Source organism: Stylophora pistillata, chromosome 3 (assembly GCF_964205215.1).
Source record: "Stylophora pistillata chromosome 3, jaStyPist1.2, whole genome shotgun sequence".
Taxonomy (NCBI): domain Eukaryota; kingdom Metazoa; phylum Cnidaria; class Anthozoa; order Scleractinia; family Pocilloporidae; genus Stylophora; species Stylophora pistillata.
This window is the reverse complement of record NC_142521.1, coordinates 31338465-31356409: the sequence shown is the minus strand read 5'-3', so window position 1 is coordinate 31356409 and position 17945 is coordinate 31338465. Positions and strand designations below refer to the sequence as shown.

The following is a 17945-nucleotide window of genomic DNA, read 5'->3' as shown; positions in this document are numbered from 1 at the left end:
GAAAATCTGTTCCAACGGATTTGTTACCAAAATTCAGCCATGACTGAAAGAAGATTGGCAAGCTAGGATCGCAAATCATTTCAGTTAAATAATTTTCTCCTTACGACAATGAATTAGTCAAGAGAATGTATTTCACTACTCTATTTTCATTAAAAAAAATTCGAAGCAAAGCAGAAAACCAGAGGCGAAAACTAAAATAGCCAGTTCTATTTCCTCGCCTTCAAAATAAAGATCTTCGTAAAAACATAACGTTTAGAAGAAAAAAAACTGATTGACCCTTTTAATGAACTTGAACACTCTACAAAGCAGATACTGACCTTCAAACATGACTAATAGGTTTTTAAAAAGCGGGGTAAATTGACGTGATAGAGTTGGGGGAAAAAATACGACCTGCATGCGTTTTCCAAAGAACACAACCTAATCATGACATTGACAAATCACTCTTTATCACTTGAGCCAAAGAAGGAAAACTTCAAAAAAAAGGATACGAAAAGTCGAAGAAAATAACTTTGACGCCAATTTGTCCCGCCTGATTGAAATTTCCCGCTGTGCTCTCATAAAGAGAGATTAAGAATAGCAAATCCCTCATTAATTTCAAACTGCTGTTGACGTAATCACGGCATTGTCACATATTTTCAAATGCTTAAATTGAACGTCAAGGACACGCGCTCAAAGCGTCGAGATCGCGTCAGAAGGAAATGGGAGTGTTTGTTCGATTTCTTGTTCTACAAAGGTACTTTAGCGTTTTAAAACTTTTACAAAACGCTTTTAGAAAAACCTTTTTTGAAAACTGCGTTTTGATTAAATGGTGGCACAATGGAAGCTCAAGTGAACAGCTACCTCTTGAGTGAAGCTCGCAATGTCGTGATTTTTTTTTTTTACCCCAATTAGCTTCAAGATGAAAAGAAATATGACACGCTGTGAAATGAAAGTAAATTAGAAAATAAACAATTATCGTTACATTACGTACTTGTCTTTGGGAAATTGTAGCCAAAATTGAAAATCATTTGACATATGAGGGGCTTTTCGACAGGTTGGAATTCTATTACCACTTTAGATTAATAAACACTTCAGAGATCTTGCTGAAGTGCATCTTTTACATTCAAGTATCCATTGTATTGCTATGACCCAGATTTTGTACAGAACAACTTTGTCGAACGAAAGCGAATACAAAATGGTCAATACTTATTTTCCACAGAATCCTGTACGCATACAACAAAACTCTTATCAATTTACAGTCACTGATTTTTCTTTTCTTCAAGTTCTGAAGGAAGACACCCCATAGATTCTAAGTATTAGAGGGTCGCAAATTTTCACGTAAATTACGCTTTAGTCATGTCCTAAAATTGTCACTAACACTTTTCTAATGTAAAATCACCGCCAAAGTTCCGGCTTAATTCTGCCTTGCAGGCAGTTCATCTAATTACCGGCCCCAAAATCATAACGGTCATCACTTCTGAGTGAAATTTGATTGTTACAGGTCCTGATTGTAATTTATTGCTTTTGTCATTCATACTTCTGCTTCCTACGAATAGAAATAATGCCATCAATGTCGTGAAACGGAAACTAGGGGCGTCGTTCGCATTCGCGGTGCGTCTTCCGTTGTCGATTTCGCGGCCCACCCTCTTCAATTTGCATGATAAGTGAACACTCTGGATATACCAAGAAATATTCGTCCAACAGTGTCTATTGATTCACCACTGGAAGGCTACAATTATCATACTTCCCATTTGTGGGGTTATTTAAGGGGCTTCCAAGCGAAAGGGTCAGTCATTCTGCAAAGAGTAGAGTGGAGAAGGTATCATTAGCTGTCTCACACAAAAAGGTAAGATTTACTGCCTACATTACTGTAAATTTTAACAAAAAAAAACGATTTCTGAAAGACCGCTCTTTGACTGACCGAAACCAGAGGCAAATTTCCAATTCTTATTTCTATTTTTTTGTTGTGTTATTTCAATGTCAGGACATGCACCCATATGTAATTATCGTGGATTTAATGCACCATCGTTACTACAGTAAGAAAAAACATCATCTTCTTACCCAATTTTGACAAGTTATTCTTACTTTCACTTCAAAAAAAACACTTTAATAATGGAACTATAAGCGTACAAAGAAAAAATTGAAACAAAACTTCTACATCTAAAAGTAAAACCATTTGCATTCTAATGCCAAGGAAAGGAGATATATAGTTTTTGTAACTCTAAAACTCGAGTACTTTCTCCAAAACTATTTAATTTCCTGTAGGGGTTTTTATTTAGTAAAAAACATCGAACCCGAAAATGTGGACCCATTTAATTTAAAAACGCAAAACAAGGTATCATAATCTGTCGAAAAATTTGGTTCCTTTTATCAAAGAAATTTTAGAAATCGTTTTCAATTATTATGTTTTCGAGCAGAGTTTTTTTTTTTAACCTTAAATTGATTGTGGCATTTAATCGCCACAAAAATGCTGATTATTCAACGAGAATTTTCGATGTGTTTGACAGTATATTGACATGTATATGATTAGTCACAATGAGAAGATTTTTTTACGAAATCATGTTTTTACGAAATCATGAATTATCCATGGCACTTAGCGTTACTTGCAATTTCAACAGAGGGCATAAGTAGTTCAATGTTGGTAGAAACGTTTGACCGAGCCATAGCCTGCCCATTGTTGATGGCAATATTGGAACTGGGCATAAGCTGTTTAATGTCGGTGGAGATATTGGAACTGGGCACAATTTTGTGTTGATAGTGATATTGGAACTGAGTGTAAGCTGTTTGTAGAGATATTGGAACTAAGCATAAGTAGTGAAATGTTGGTAGAGATATTGGAACTGAGCTTAAGCAAAGCAGTGTAATGTTTGTTGAGATATTGGAATAAATCTAAATTTGGTAGGAATTAAGTAACAACCACGATTTTCTTTCCTTTTCCTGTAAATATACCGTGTTAGTGGTAAAACGCCTCTATATTCAGTCCTACATTTTTCAAAAGTTTAACTAAATCATAACGTCTTTAAAACACAAACCGTTTTTTACGCCTTAAAACTGTGATACAGAAATGAGCTCTGTACGTAATTATATATGAAATATTTTGATAAGTTTCTGCTTTTCTTGGAGTCTCTAAAAGGCTTTTAGAAAAATATGCTATTTATGGCGTATGATTACAAAACATGCAGATTAAAATATCATCACAAAATATAACAAGTACATTTTGTTTCTCTTTCCTTGCAAAGTTGTTTGTTTCTGTTTTTTCAGTTTCTTTTGTTTCCTTTATCTCTTAAACATAATTTTCTATCAACATTGACAAAATTTAGACCCTTTCTTAAAATATATGGCAAGACTTTCAGTAGTGTCAACATCGTTATTCCTCCATTGGGGACAATCTTCGATAAAAAACACAACTACGACAAACATACTTTTCTGCGTAAACTAAATTATAGTTAAGCTTTGTTGTGATAAAAGTCCATTATTTCTTGTTCAAGATATAGAGCATGGAGAATTAATAAACAATGGCAATTCAAATTGGACGCCATATTTGCATTCAGTGTATTATCGTTTTGCCGACGGGAATGACTTGTGTGCATTCCACCAGGAATGGAAAGTTTTTCCATTATGTCTATTCTACATTTTGCTGCTTTGTGGAAGTGGCAAACAGCTGGGGCAGTGGCTGTAGGTGAGCGGACCATCTTAGCCCCATAATACTTATGCTTGGGGCAACGCACCCAAACCATTGAGTTGAGACACTCATTTGGGGTTTAGAGCGTTCCCACGAGTGCACCTCTCTTGAAGCTTGCATCGCTGAGTGTCATGAATGGAGGCCCACTCAAAAAATTCAAGGAATACTTATGGCAAGCAGTCATCCTCTTTAGTGGCTTATTCTAGCTGTCACCATCTAGTGTTGCCATTTACACACCGAGTATTTTTTAGGTAAGAAGTTAACGAATCAGCTAAGTTTGTCGTCACATTCATTAACAATCTCACATCACAGAACGATTAACTGAGTCAGTTATGTCAGCGGTTAAAATTGAAGGAAATAAAGAGCGCGTTTCGCGAGATGCCGAAAGAAGCCATGCAGAGATTTGTGGACTCCAAGAAAGGCGCCAACGACGAATGTGACTCCTGTGGTGTGGTGTTGGGTGAAAAATCGGTTAATACTCTCGCTAAAGACACTTTATATCAGTTACAGTTTGTGACATCTCCAAACGAGGGATTTTACGAAGCCTCTGTTAAAATGAAGAAGGGTGTTCCCTCACTAGTAGGAGATATCAGTCGAGTTGACGCTTACCGAGATCAACCGTATTGCATCGCGTCTTCTCATCCTCATCTAACCAAATACTGCTATTGTTCACCAAAGGAGAAAGTAAATTAAATACAAGCAATCTACTCGAAGTGTTAGAAAGTGCGAGTGGTCGAGTCTCTGTACACCCGCCTCGGTCATAAATGGCGGGCTTAACTCTTTTACTCCCAACGAGTGACCAAAAGTGAACTTTCCCTTAAGGTGGCTCGTACCAGTTTCCTCGCGCGGGGAACAGATCACTCTTGCGTGACGCGCGCGAGAGAAACGTGTGAAAGAAGCGCGAGATCAAAAGATGAAAATACAAAACAAAGATGGCGGCGCGTGGAATTTTTTCTACTTTTATGAGAAGTTTACCTAAGAGCTTGTATTTGATGTGTTGAGCGGCTACTGTGAATGCAGGAGATAGAAATTAAGATAACGAAGACGATTTTCGGAGAAGTAAAGGTTGGTTCACTTCACATTTTAAAGAAATATTCAACTGATATGAAATCTTGCGACGGCGAAAAAAAAAGAACTCAAGTGAAGGATAATCTACCTGAAGTGGAAGAAGACTTTGAAACTTCAAGGAAAATAATGATATAGCCAGAAGTTGGGTAGGATTTTTAAGATGAGCCCGAGAGGCTGTCTTTCACAGCTGTTTAATGATTTTCTTAGCAGTAAACGTCTGTAAACATCGTAGGTGCTCGTGCAAGCACACGCAGTTGTCAGCGGTAGCTAAAACAGATCATGAGCAAATGTTGATCTTATAGAATCCAGATTTTTAAATGCGCGAGAACGCGCGTGGAAATTGCTGAACTCACGAAAGCTATTGCATGAAAACAAGTCCGGTGACCCCTACTTTTTATTGTTCCAATATGATAATAACGTCGAAAGGAATCATCGGAAAAAAAACTAGAAAATTCTACGGAAGGAAATTTGTGATGTGTAAAAATTGCCCTTTTTGTAGATTTTCTGAAATTCAGCTCCGTAGAATTTTTTAAAAATCTTTGTGCATTTTCCTTTTCAAGTGCCAAAAGCAATCACTGAAAAAAATCAGGGGGCCACCGGGTTAGTTTTCGAATTATTTAAGCCATAAGCTAAAAAATGCGTCTGAATAAGCCTATGAAAGCGTTGCCATGGAAACTGCTAGTGACGAAATTACACTTATTTTTGGATAACCAATGATTATGTGATTCAACCCCGTAAAAGTGTTGAACTGGCCTTGGTCAGTCTTTCTGTTGTATTCTTTCAAAGTTACAAACCATCAAAAAGATGAGAACTGGTACGAGCCACCTTAAGATATCTATTTGAGGGACTGGTCCCTCTGGGGAAGGGGTCGGAGGAGTTTGGTTATGTCACGATAAAATTTACCTGATTTTACCCCCTCTCCTCCCCAAATCAGGTCCTGTTTTACGATCCCTCGCCTCTCTCATTGGCAGTTAATTGTCAGTCAGTTTTCTAAAGTCCCTCCTCTCCCTTCATACTCTGTTGGCGACAAGTGATACCCTCTCCGTGATCTCACCAAAATCCTCCACCGACCCCTCCTTAAACAAGAAGAAAAACAATGACTGGTCCCCGATTCCATGCAGAAAGGTGATGAAAACTGAGGATCATTGAACTAGAAGATATTACTTGATCTCGTATCAAATTCGCAACTCTAAAATTGTAAGAAATGAATGATCTGATAGACAGAGTGGGGAATTGGACAATTTTAAGTGCGCTTTTTGATGCTCTACATTCAGGTTGATTCTGGGGCCGACAAGAAACCACACTAAAATGAGAGGGGATTGACCTATGTGCTTAAGCTAAGAGAAATTGGCATTACATCAAGATAACATCCTTTAGCTGATAAGTTCGTCAGTTTTCATGAACCATTTCACGATAAAATGTTGGCTTTGCAAAGAGATTTTACACTTCCAATCCCTTCTAGGAGTGAAAGCGCTCATCTTGTGAATCAAACTAGGCAAAAAGAGTCTCTAAGCTGTGCAAGTACAAAGTAGATATCTGATCCAACCACAGCCGTCTAATTTCATAATTGATAACATAAAATTATTAGACTCTCAGCTCCCACCCCCCACCCCCCACCCCTCGGTCGACCATCACAGCTTTGGTTTTTTTTGTTTGTTTTTTTTTATCAACCACTTCTCTGACACCAAATCTCTAACAACGACAGTATGGAGTGTTTAATTTTTACATGTCTTGGAGTATTTTATAGCTGATTTAAACTCTAGATCTAATAATTATGTTAATTACCAAGCTAGGAGGTCCGTCACTATCACTCAAAAAAGTCCAACGATCGTTTTAAGAACTTTGTTACAGTCAAGTACTTGCCAGTTTCATCATACTCGTTTTTTTATAATAAACATTATTTTAATTTTAGTATTATTATCATAGTTATGTACACGCTGTTTTTACTTGTTTGTAGTTTAATGCATTTTGTACAGTTTTTCCCCTTTTTTCTCCTATACTTCTTGTTAATATAAAATATAAACCTTTAATTCAGCATTCTCTGCAAGAGGTTTGAATAAACGTTATTAGTATTAGTATTAGTATTGTAGCCTGATAGTTTCTCTCTTCCTTTTGGTAGTAGCTGTAGTTTGGGAGCGTTTGTGATTGAAACGCCCCCTGTAATGAAATAAAAATTCTCCTTGGAATTGTGTGATCCCTTTGAGGAGAGAGACTTTGCAATTTTTTTGTTTGGTGAGTTGTTGGGCTTCCTTTTTACTTTCCTCAACAGTTTTCAATCGTTCTGTCAGATCGTCTCCAAAGGGCTCTGAACCAGCATGTTCTTTACTGCTGCAATTCAAGACTTTTTATTGACTCAGCCATTATGGTATATTAGCCAATATGCCATAATCTAATATCTGTACGTTGTAACATCCGGTTTCTTCATACAAAATAAAGTCGAGAGGATTTGTCTAATATCTTGGATGCGTCTTTTTTTAATAAAACGATTATTTCACTCGCGCTTGTTGGATATGAGATGATTATAGCCAACGAGGCGCGTAGCGCCTCGTTGGCTATCTATCATCTCCTATGCAACGCGCGCTCGTGGAATAATTGTTAAATAGTTGACATCCAAATCAACTTTAATTTAAACGATTGACGGCGACACATGTTTAAGTCGTGGTTAGTAGATGGTATTGATTTCGTTAAGCTTTCCCAGATCTCCTTTGGGTTGGGCATCGAAGATTGTTTCTCTACCGTCTCTTCTACCTTACCTGTCAGGTAGGCAAGTGGTATCAATCCTTGAATCTAGGATTCTTGAGTTTTCCGTGTATCCTAGCATTCCTGGTGCAGGTTTTCAGTGTTGACCTTCGTTACCCTTAGTATCGTTCAACTGTCGGATTGTTCTACATCTTCCTTGCGTTTTGCCAACACTCGCTCATTGAGCCCTGAGGCAAAAATATTATTGAGGACTTTGGCAGTTTTTTTCGTCTAGAGCTTTATCAGTTTGCTCATGTTCAGTGACTTCCTGTGCCACGACGTCCCATTGGGCAGGATGCCTACTGTTCTCGCGACATTTACTTGCAGTGGCGAAAATGTTATAGATCTGTAAAATAAGCGGCGAAGCGTAAACAGGGAGGCTCTCGTCGGTCGAAGATCAAGCACGCTTTCCTCCGTAAGGTATACCGCCTTAGCTCATTAACTTGTCAAGGCGGAGCTAAGAAACAAAGGCTTCGTAACTTATTGTTTCATCCATTGTTTCTGATATCACACTTTAAGTGCGCGTATTTCAAACTGGCTATTTCAAGGGTTGTATTTTTAAAAGTCAATTGCATTCGAGTTTTACCAAAACCCATAACAGTTTCATCTCTCGCTACAACTTAATCAACAACCATTTCGCTTCATATCAAGCCTACGACAGTTTGATAAATTTGAAATTGAAGGAAATAAAGAGCGCATTCCGTGAGATACCAAAAGAAGCCATGCAGAGATTTTTAGGCTCCAAAAGAGGCGCTCACGATGAATGCGACTTCTGTGATACTGTATTAGGGGAAAAATCAGAGAATACTCTCGCTAAAGACACACTGTATCAGTTTCAACTCGTAGATATTTGAGTTCGACTTGAGTGCTCTTCGCACAAACTCGGGATCGATACATTTTCACCAGAAATGTATTAAAAAGATAAAAAGGGTTCGAAGGTAAAATGTTGAATGGACTTTCGCTTAATTTTGTTCTTTAAAGCTAAACGCAGGCCAACGGAAGAAGGGGCGTTCGGTAAACGCGATATTGCGACGCGTTTGTTTTACACATCAGGAATTTCGTATACTTTCGAGTAACAGACTCTACATCAGCGGAGTTTTCTCTGTGACGCAATTAACGTAGTAGTGATAAAAACTATATGGGATAACAACAAGCTAGCGCGACCCTTTCTGATTTTATTAAACTGCTAGTTTCGTTCGTAGCCGTTCCCTAGGATGACACGCAACGCTTCTTTACGCACTTGCGTATATACGCACATAAGCTCACGTCTCGAGGAACATACGCACATAATCACATAAGCTCACGTCTCGAGGAAAAGCGAAGGATTATTTCGTGAAATCGTCACACATTTTGTGACGCGCTGTTTAGTTAGGCGAGGAACCGTTGAGAATTTGAATACGTTACAAGGAATAGTATGGGGAACAAAATATGGTCGATATCAGTTGCAGCACTAATTGTTCTGAAATATAAACATTTTACACTTAAGATTGAATCAATCAATCAATCAATCAAAGTTTATTGTCTAACGTGAGGCATGGTTGCCCAATTGCCCGAGCCAGAGGCTCATGTATAAAACGGTAGACTATAAATTAACTATAATTAAAGGTATATTATTAGAAGTACTTAAAACTTTATAGGTAAAAATATATAAGTTTAGAGTACGAGTGATAATTGTAAAATTGTGGGTGATTAATATTGATAGTTAAAAGAGTCTAAACATTTTCTAAAGAAAAAACCTACTCTCTCCTTTTGTGTCCGTCATTGTGGTTTTTGGCGACTTCTACCGCTTTGGGCTTGCCTTGCCATCGCCGTTCTTCCTGTTATAAGTCTTCTAGAGAATAGTGATGGAGAATCGGAGTGTGGAATCCAAAGATCTGATGATCGATTTCTCACGGAGATTTGTAGTCTTTACTTTGTCTCGCACTCGATAAAAGATGATAAAAAGTAGAGAAAAATCTTCCTCTTCTCATTACCGAACTCAGAATTAGCCACCTTTTTTTTTTTTCCCGTTTACGCAGAGGATCCCTGCGATCCGAAAGTTGATGCTTAGCATTCTTAATACGGAAACAAAAGCTTTTTTTCCAACATTCGAGATAAAGGTTCACTATCCCCTTCATCACAAGACAAAGTTCTACTGCACAGACTTATTCCATCATAGTCATAGTGAATCTATCATGGTCACTTATTTGCTTGGACCAGCTCTTATAGGAAGAAGGACATTTTTAATTAATGGCTCAAGCTTGAAGTGCTGCCTATTAGTTATTATCTGTACAACACTTTTTTGGTTTACTTTCTTCTCTTCCATTCCTTTTTAGGTGATAAGCAGTTGTTAATCACAAAGAAGGTTCTACTTTCAAAGCTCAAACGCTGTGACGTTTTCTTTTTTTTTTCCTAGATGAAGAGTTCTTTGGCTCGATCTAAAATAAGAAAAAAGGTGTATACATTTTGAAGATTTTTCAGTTTTCAAACGAATATAATTGAAGGAACGAATGATTTTTAATTAACGTCCGAACCCTGTTCAACTGTTCTTCAGTCCACCTAACAAAATGACGGGTCTGGGAAGGGACTGGGTCCACAATTGAAGCGCAGTCTTCTAAGTATTTGTTTGTGCACGTGATATCCAAGAAGTCACAAATTTTCATCAGGGTTTGACCCGGGTATTTCATCAGATCCATGCTGTGCACATCGAGTACACGATCTGGAAAGTTCTTCTTAACTTGCGAACTTCCCTCCACTTGAATACTGTATTCGGCTATGGATTCATCAAGCTCTTCGTGACAATTACACTGCAATTAACCAATAATAACGTTGTATTTCATGGCCCTAGTAACATGTTAACAGGAAAACCATAACAAAAAAAAAACAAACACGAAAACAGAAACAAAAACAAATGTAAATAAAACAAAAGAAATCAATGTTACTGAGAGTAATAGCTCTAGGTTGTTTGTTTGAACACAATGGTGGGCGTGCAGATCTACCTTCTTGGCTTCGATTGTTTGTAAAAATTGAACATTTTTTCCAGACATATTCTCGAGGCCAGGAAGGCTTACTTGCATGTATATGTATAGACCGCCTCCCGGTTAGCTCAATTGGTTAGAGCGCTGGACTGTTGTGCGGGAGGTCGAGGTCGATGGTTCGAGCTCCGGCCAGACCAACACTCAAGGTCTGAAAATAACTGAGGAGAATGCGCTACCTTTCTATAATATCAAGAAATGGATTGACATTCTAGTCTTCTCGGATAAGGACAAATAAACCGTAGGTCCCGTCTCCTGCATCTATTGCTTAGTTAATTTGGTTAGGCAGGGGACGTTAAAGAACCCGCTCCCGAGATTACTGTGATGTGGTCTGGCCTGTTTACTGGGAATTGGGGGGGAGGGGGCATCTTCAAATAAGTTTCCTTCGATTTTTTGTAAACTGCTGATGCAGTCCGGCCAAAGTCCCCCGAAAAATGTTGTGATGCGCACCTGATCATATTCACATGTTAATTTGCGCAATATAAATATTGAATTATTATTATTATCCTTATTGTTAAAATTGTTATTATTATTACTATTATTATTATTATTATTATTATTATTATTATTATTATATTAAAAATCACGAACTAGACTCGCCATTTTTGAAATAGGTCTGTGTTTTATCCGGCGTGATGAGAGTTCCAAGCAGGGCATCTCATGATAAAGTTCGTATATAATGCGCGCTGTAATTGGTTGTAAGGGCGAGCTCTATAGAGCATGGAGATGAGCTGAAGCTGTCACGTTCTGCCAATTGGTAATTTTTCGAGCCCTTTTTCGTTAATTGAAAGTGAAATTTCAGAATAAGCGAGCCGGTAAGGAGTAACAGAACAACCAGACATACCAAGGGCAGTAATTTGCGTAATTATAACTTATGAAGAGACAAAAATTCCTCAAAGAGAAAACGAAATGAACAGTCCGAGTTTTGAAGGTTTTCACTGCGTACAGTTAGATTGTAAACTTACGTACGGTAGTAAAAATCAAACACAGCTAACACTCGTACAGTAAAGATTGTTTCGTGTTACAAAAAGAAAACAGAACAAAACGGGTATGATGAAACTTGAAAATATATTCAAACTAGCATAACTGTTAAAATTCATGCAAATCATGACGATGTCAGAGCGACCGCGATCATGCTGAGGTCCATCGCAGGTAGCTCATCATGGCAATCTCCGGTAATCGCAGTGAAGCAAGCCTCAGAAATTGCATTGACCGCCCTTCCAACTGAGAGTGAACTGAACTAAGAGCTTGTTCTGATATCCTTTCCGATGTGTTGAATGGAAGGCCACATCAGTCAAAGCAGCCGAGTTTTACGGAACTGTAATCCCTAGCAGTCTCCTTGTTCACAAAACACACGACTTGAGCGGTTTGTTTTCTATTGTTCGTGTGAAAAAACCTGCGTGTTTTTAAGAACCACGATTCGGCCGTATTTCGCTGAACATTTCACTTTCAGACTGCGAGTAAAAAAACTTCAGGGAAAAGTATTAAATTCGAACTGCCAAACTATTTCAGTTTATGGACTACTGCATATATGAACTTTAATGGTTTGAAATTTTGACAGCCTTAGTCTTGTTTAACCTATCAGATAACGTAACCTTTCTAGATTCTGATTGGCTTATCGTAACCTGCTTTATGAGATTATAGAGCATGCTAGCTATACTGTTGTTTGCTTTGAAAATTGAAAGTAATGCGTGGGGAGTTAAACGGATACGTGAAGCGGGGAGAAACACGAGGCGTACGGAAGTCGAGTATTTCTCTCTACAATTCTTTCGTGCTCTAGCCGCTTCCTAAGTGCTTTACAACAAAACAGACCACAATTTAGGCTGCTCTATTTGTTAAATAAAGACTTGAAGAGACCTACCGTGAGACTGCAGGTCGCAAGCTTAGTTAGTATCATAACGTCTTATTATATTATGATCATTCCACCGACGAAATCGCCCCTCCCTCTTCCCTATAGGTGACTATATAACACAGAGGCATACTGTCAAGTGTCTGCCTACCTACCTCAAGGTTGTCTTGGACTTTGTTCTTCTTGACTTTCGCCCTGCGAAGCGCTAAAGTTGCTATGTTATCGAAAGGATTACGGACCACGTGAATGAATTTAAGCGTTGTGCCAAGTTTACGCTCTAAATTTCGAAGATGTTCCCTTCCATCACTTTCGAGCAAAATTCTTGAAGCCTGAGCTGCTTTCTTGTCTCCTATGACCTACAAGAAGAGCATTAGATTTTAAGCAATAATTGGATGAGGTCGAGCATGATATCACGAAATTTTTTTCTTAGTTCGTGAGCGGGTGGTATTCTACAAATCCTGCAATTTGATTGGTTCCGAGAGCGAGCGGCATTCTCCCATCCGGTCCGTTTGTGTTGAATCGCTTTGCAAAAGATCTCTAGCCTCGTCGCAATTTTCCATAAATATATGTTGTTTTGCCGGCTGGGTAGCTTTTTAAGCAAAGATTTCGGTTACGACCTCTAGCCAATATATGACATTAGTTTTCTCTTCTCTCTCTCGAATTAGTTTGTTTTTGCCGCAAAAATTGATTTCAAAATAAATTTCTTGCTACTAAATTTGCTTTGAGATAGATTGACACGCGGCCTTAAAACCATTTGTAATTTTATAAATATTTAGAAAGAGGAGGCTCAGAATATTAAAACAAGAGGTATTTACAGTTAGCCATTACATTAATCAATGTGACTCACATTTATTAATGTCTGAATTCTCAAAAATAGTATGTTCGTTTGTGAAACGGTGAGCGAAGTTTTGAGATCTATAAACACACTTTCGCCAACTCTTTGGAAGTCCCTTGAATTTGGATATTTCTACCGTAGATTTCACAAAGGAACCCGAAGGAATTCGTTGAGTGAAAGTCACATTAGGTCCCCTTGTGTCTAGCTAGAGAAAGCGTCTTATTCGACTTCAGTTTTTTCGGTGGAAGAAAGACAAACTATACACATGCCATTGCAGAAAACAAAAAAGCATACTCTCACAACTTCAGAATCGAACATACATTCGAATTCACTTACGATTTGACTTTCCGTGACATTTACAACAGAACAGAGGTAAATCTTTGAAGGTGAGTTGTCCTCGAAAATGATATAGAGATTTACATGAAAAGTGAATGGCAAGAGTGACCACGTAACCTCGTTTTTTCCCGCCATTTTTGCATGCTTGCCGGTTGCGCTTTGCCGTTTCTGAGTGAAAGTAACCTGTTTGCCGTGTACGTAAGATTTTGTTCACTTTTTCTCTCACAGAGTAGAAATTAATTGTCGGAAAAAGGGTACAAAATCTATTCCTTATAAGTTATACACGGGCACCTTTAAATCCACCCTGACGTGAGCTTACCCGAAGCTAAAGCAGCAGGGTCCACGCCATATAACGTGAAAAGTAAAAGGGCCAGCTGACGTTTCCCGTTTCTCGTAAACACGGTGCTAAATCTCTCTAATCTCTTTAATACTTTCCGTAAGATCGCTGAGCGTTTTTTAAGAGAAGATTATCGTGATAGTCCTTTATTTCGTGGGTCGGTTTGCCATTTTGGTGCTGTTGCGTATTCAAAGGTGAACGTGTGCTTTTTTTCTCTCCAATTGACAGGTGTCAGATCGTATCAGATACTACTTAACAAATGTTTTAAAGTTTATTTCGAAACCTTTTAAATTACCTTTACCATTACTTCTATAAAAATGTTTTCGGTAAAGCCCCTCTCTTTAGTTTTAATAACCTCTCTTTTCTTCATTATCTACTCGCTAAAACATTGTTCAGCTTATGAAGGATCTTTCCGTAATTCCGGGTTCTTTAGGCAAGCATTTGTTAACTGTTAGACAAATTAAAAATAGACGGTAAAAGAATTCATGTGGCTATTGGTGTAACACGATGTTTACGGTATTGTGAAGAACTAGAAGTTGTATAATGACGCTAGAAGGTAGTAGTGTTGCAGAAGATTTTTCTCATATGCAAAACAGAAAACTTACCTCATCCCACATATTTATGACTAAGTACCCTTTTCCACAAGAGATAGATAGATAGATAGTTTATTAGAATATCGAACATGGCAGTCCGTAGACTGAATTGCGTTACAATTACTTAGAACTAGGAATAAATGAGTTCCAAATACAAATTGAAATTATAATAAAACCATAAATGCGAAAAACTCTCTATATATGACTATGTACATAGTAGTCTAAAAAAGAAAATTTTATGTACACATACTTGGAATAAAAGTGTTGTTAAAACGATTTGTATGTGTACGGGGCATGGCATAAGCCCTGGACTGTCTTAGATTATATCTGTGTTCTCTCTTAGGAGGTAAGACAGGCACGAGTTTGTGATCCGGGTATGACGTGATACACTCGTAAAGCTTGCTACACAGAGCCACGCGAAAGAGAAAGATGATCCAAGAATATATCGTCTTGTTGACATTCAACCAATAATCAAATGATAACAAATAATGATATTTACAATTATAATAATAATAATAATAATAATAATAGCAAATTTGATATATTAATAATTTAAGAGGGCTAACTCGAGAGCTTCGTGGTTCCCCAATCTGGGCTCTAACAACGATTGCCTAATATATGCTTCTTTCAATTTCGCCTGTCAATTATAAATATTTTTTTATTTTATTTTATTGTAATTCCATTTTTAAACTCTGACCTATCAACTTTGTGTGTCTCTGGGCACAAAGCACAAACTAATCGCTTTCTCCGACTTAATGTACCACCATGCTTTTAGTGCATTGAGTTGGTTATGTAACTTCTTGATCGCCTCAGTATTAATCGTTGGTTGATTTGTGCCTCTTGTTAACTGCTTACAAGAGATAGAGTAGTGATTATAGCAAAATGAAAACTGTACCTGTACACTCTCATAAATCTTCCCTTGCCACTGACCCTTTACGTTGTAATGATACTGTACTGGGCCCCCGTTTACTGCTCTAGAGCGCACACCATACATCACATCATAGCGTGATTTGGCGTAAATCAGCTCATAGATAAAATATTTTTTCCTGTGAAATATTCCAGGCATGGTAATCCACTGCTGTAGGATGTTAAGGTCATTGGCAACGACAACATGTGGATGAGCGTCTAACAAAGCTGCAAGCAGGGTGTGTCTGCTTCTGTTGTAACCAATAAACAACAAAAAAATCCTGACTTTGTCGTAAACTCTGGCATCAAGTGGCGATGGATTTGAACGGTGTACTGCTTAAAAAAAATAGTAATCGTGAATTGCTGAAACTCTACCACACTCCTTTGGAATCCATTTCTAGAGAAATCAAGGATAGACAGCTTTGATCAGTTGCAAGTCTCGCCTTGATTGCAAGTTTCTTTTATCAGCTAGTCGCAGGTCTATCTATCCAAAAAGAAGGCTGCTTTGGTGCATTGTTAGTTTTAATACTATGCCTATTAGAACACGGTTGCCTTTTAATAACATTTTGATATGAAATATGTCACTTGTAAAAAACAAAAAAATTGATCAAAGAAAAAGGAAAGGAATACTAAATGTATTGAAAATCAATTTCATATGTGAACTTCAAGGAAACAAACGTAAAATAAGGAGAAGATTATCGATCTAATTACCGTCGTATCCATCAAAGCGGGTCATCGTGTTCATAAGAAGTGCACATAGGGAAATACCAATGATTAAAAACGCGACTTTTAAAACGTGGTGCGACATTCTGGATTTTATTCCCTAAAAGAGAAAAAAACAAGACATGGACATATTATTAACAACATTCCGAGTGATTTGAAAAGTTCACTTAGTTTATTTATATGCATCCCATGTTAGCACTCATGCAGGAAACTCAGGCAGACCACATTCAAGTTTATTTGATTGACTTGTTATTCAAATCAAGTAGTCTTTTTTTTTTAGCCTTGGATGAAAATGATGTTTTTTATCATCCGCCGGAAGCGCGTGTGAAAGTCGACTAATCCCTGGCTTGACAAATCGGTACTGGTCAAGATGAGAAGGCGTAATCAGTTCCACAGAAAGGCAAGAAAATTTAACCGGCCATCGGGCTGGACGGAATACAGGCGACCGTGTAATCTTGTTACCTCATTTATTACTTCGCCGATAAATTACAAGATTACAAATCTAACCCACGGAGCTTCTGGAAAACGCTTAACTTGATTCTTCCGGGCAACAGCCAGAAAAGTGGTGCTGATTTATTGATAGTAGACGAGGAAGAACTCACTAAGCAGAAGAATATCGCGAGTGCCATGAATACCTATTTAACATCCATTTCAACCTCCCTCTTGGCCAACCGCCACGAACTCCAATCTGACGCTGTTCCAGAGCCGGTGGTTTCAGACGTCAGAACCTTCAATTTCACCTTTCGTGATGAAAACGAAGTTTTTTAAAGCTATCAAGGACCTCGATGCAACTAAAGCCACAGGTTCTGGTGGGATTCCCGCGAAAGCACTCAAAATGGCAGCATCTAGCATCTTACAGAGTCTGACTCATCTTTTCAACGAATCGCTTCGCACAGACCATTTTCCATCTGCTCGGAAAGTAGCGAAAGTAACACCACTGTTTAAAGGAGGCTCGCCGACTGACTGTGACAATCATCGACCTATTTCGGTATTGCCCTGTGCTGAATTTTGCTCACGAGGTTGGGCTAATAGAACAACATCAATTCGCGTATTCCAAGTCTTCTTCAGCAGCAGTGGCTTTACTCAACTTAGTGGATTCATGGAAATTTTCCATTGACAGAGGTATTAAGTCCATTTGCGTTTTCCCAGACTTAAGAAAAGCGTTTAATGTCATGAAGCTCGACTTCCTGGTTGCGAAACTTGAATCTTATGGAATAGATGAGAACACACTCCAGTGGTTTAAGAGCTATCTCTCAGGGAGATCGCTATATGTTCTATGTAAAGACTCTGCTTCAGAACTTCGGAATCTTTCTTTTGCAGTCCCGCAAGGGTCGTTCTTGGGACCAACATTGTTTAATATCCATATAAACGACACATCTAAAGCATGTCAAGATTCAGAAACTACATTATATGCGAACGACACTGAGATGTGTCAAGATTAACGAGGATCTGAAAAGGATAACTCAATGGTTCTGTGAAAACGGTCTTATTTGCAACACGAAAAGGACGGAAACAACGGTGATTGTGTGACAGAAGGCCGTCAAAACCATCAGACATCTAAATGTATTCTACGGTGATTCAATTCTAAACCAGAGGAGATCTTTTAAGTACCTTGGCGTGATAGTAGATGAATCGTTATCTTGGAACAGTCACATATCTTACGTTGCGTCCAGAGTCTACCCTAAACTTAAATTGTTAAAAAATGTTCGTCCTTTTTTTAATGCTAACACTAGTTTGAAATAATTTATCACCTGCATATAGGTTAATACCAGCTGTTTTTGTTTAAATTCAGCTGATCAATTTTTGCAGTATGAATTAAGTTTTTTTTCTCAGAGGACGCCGTATAGGCATTTATAGATTATGCTAGCATAATTTTTTGCATAA

General features: G+C 38.0%; 2 protein-coding genes and 1 pseudogene across 2 annotated transcripts in view; 2 read left to right on the top strand and 1 right to left on the bottom strand.

Annotated features, from left to right (window-relative positions):
- The first annotated feature begins 1538 nt into the window (after window positions 1–1538).
- On the top strand, window positions 1539–6949 carry LOC148735627 (uncharacterized). The gene is made up of 2 exons (XM_088754101.1): window positions 1539–1825; window positions 3468–6949. Exon 2 carries the CDS (start codon window positions 4040–4042, stop codon window positions 4352–4354), a length of 315 nt encoding a protein of 104 aa, XP_088610227.1. The 5' UTR covers window positions 1539–1825; window positions 3468–4039; the 3' UTR covers window positions 4355–6949.
- Window positions 6950–8968: 2019 nt separating this feature from the next.
- The window catches only part of LOC111345183 (uncharacterized), a 15751-nt gene continuing 6774 nt past the window's right edge, over window positions 8969–17945 (bottom strand). The window contains exons 2-5 of the mRNA XM_088754102.1: window positions 16050–16161; window positions 15328–15674; window positions 12487–12687; window positions 8969–10254 (exon numbers count right to left, since the gene is read on the bottom strand). Coding sequence (XP_088610228.1) covers window positions 9925–10254; window positions 12487–12687; window positions 15328–15674; window positions 16050–16146 — 975 coding nt within the window. The 5' untranslated portion in view covers window positions 16147–16161 and the 3' untranslated portion in view covers window positions 8969–9924. The remainder of the gene's footprint in view (window positions 10255–12486; window positions 12688–15327; window positions 15675–16049; window positions 16162–17945) is intronic.
- Window positions 17909–17945, top strand: part of LOC148735626 (uncharacterized) — a 2478-nt pseudogene continuing 2441 nt past the window's right edge.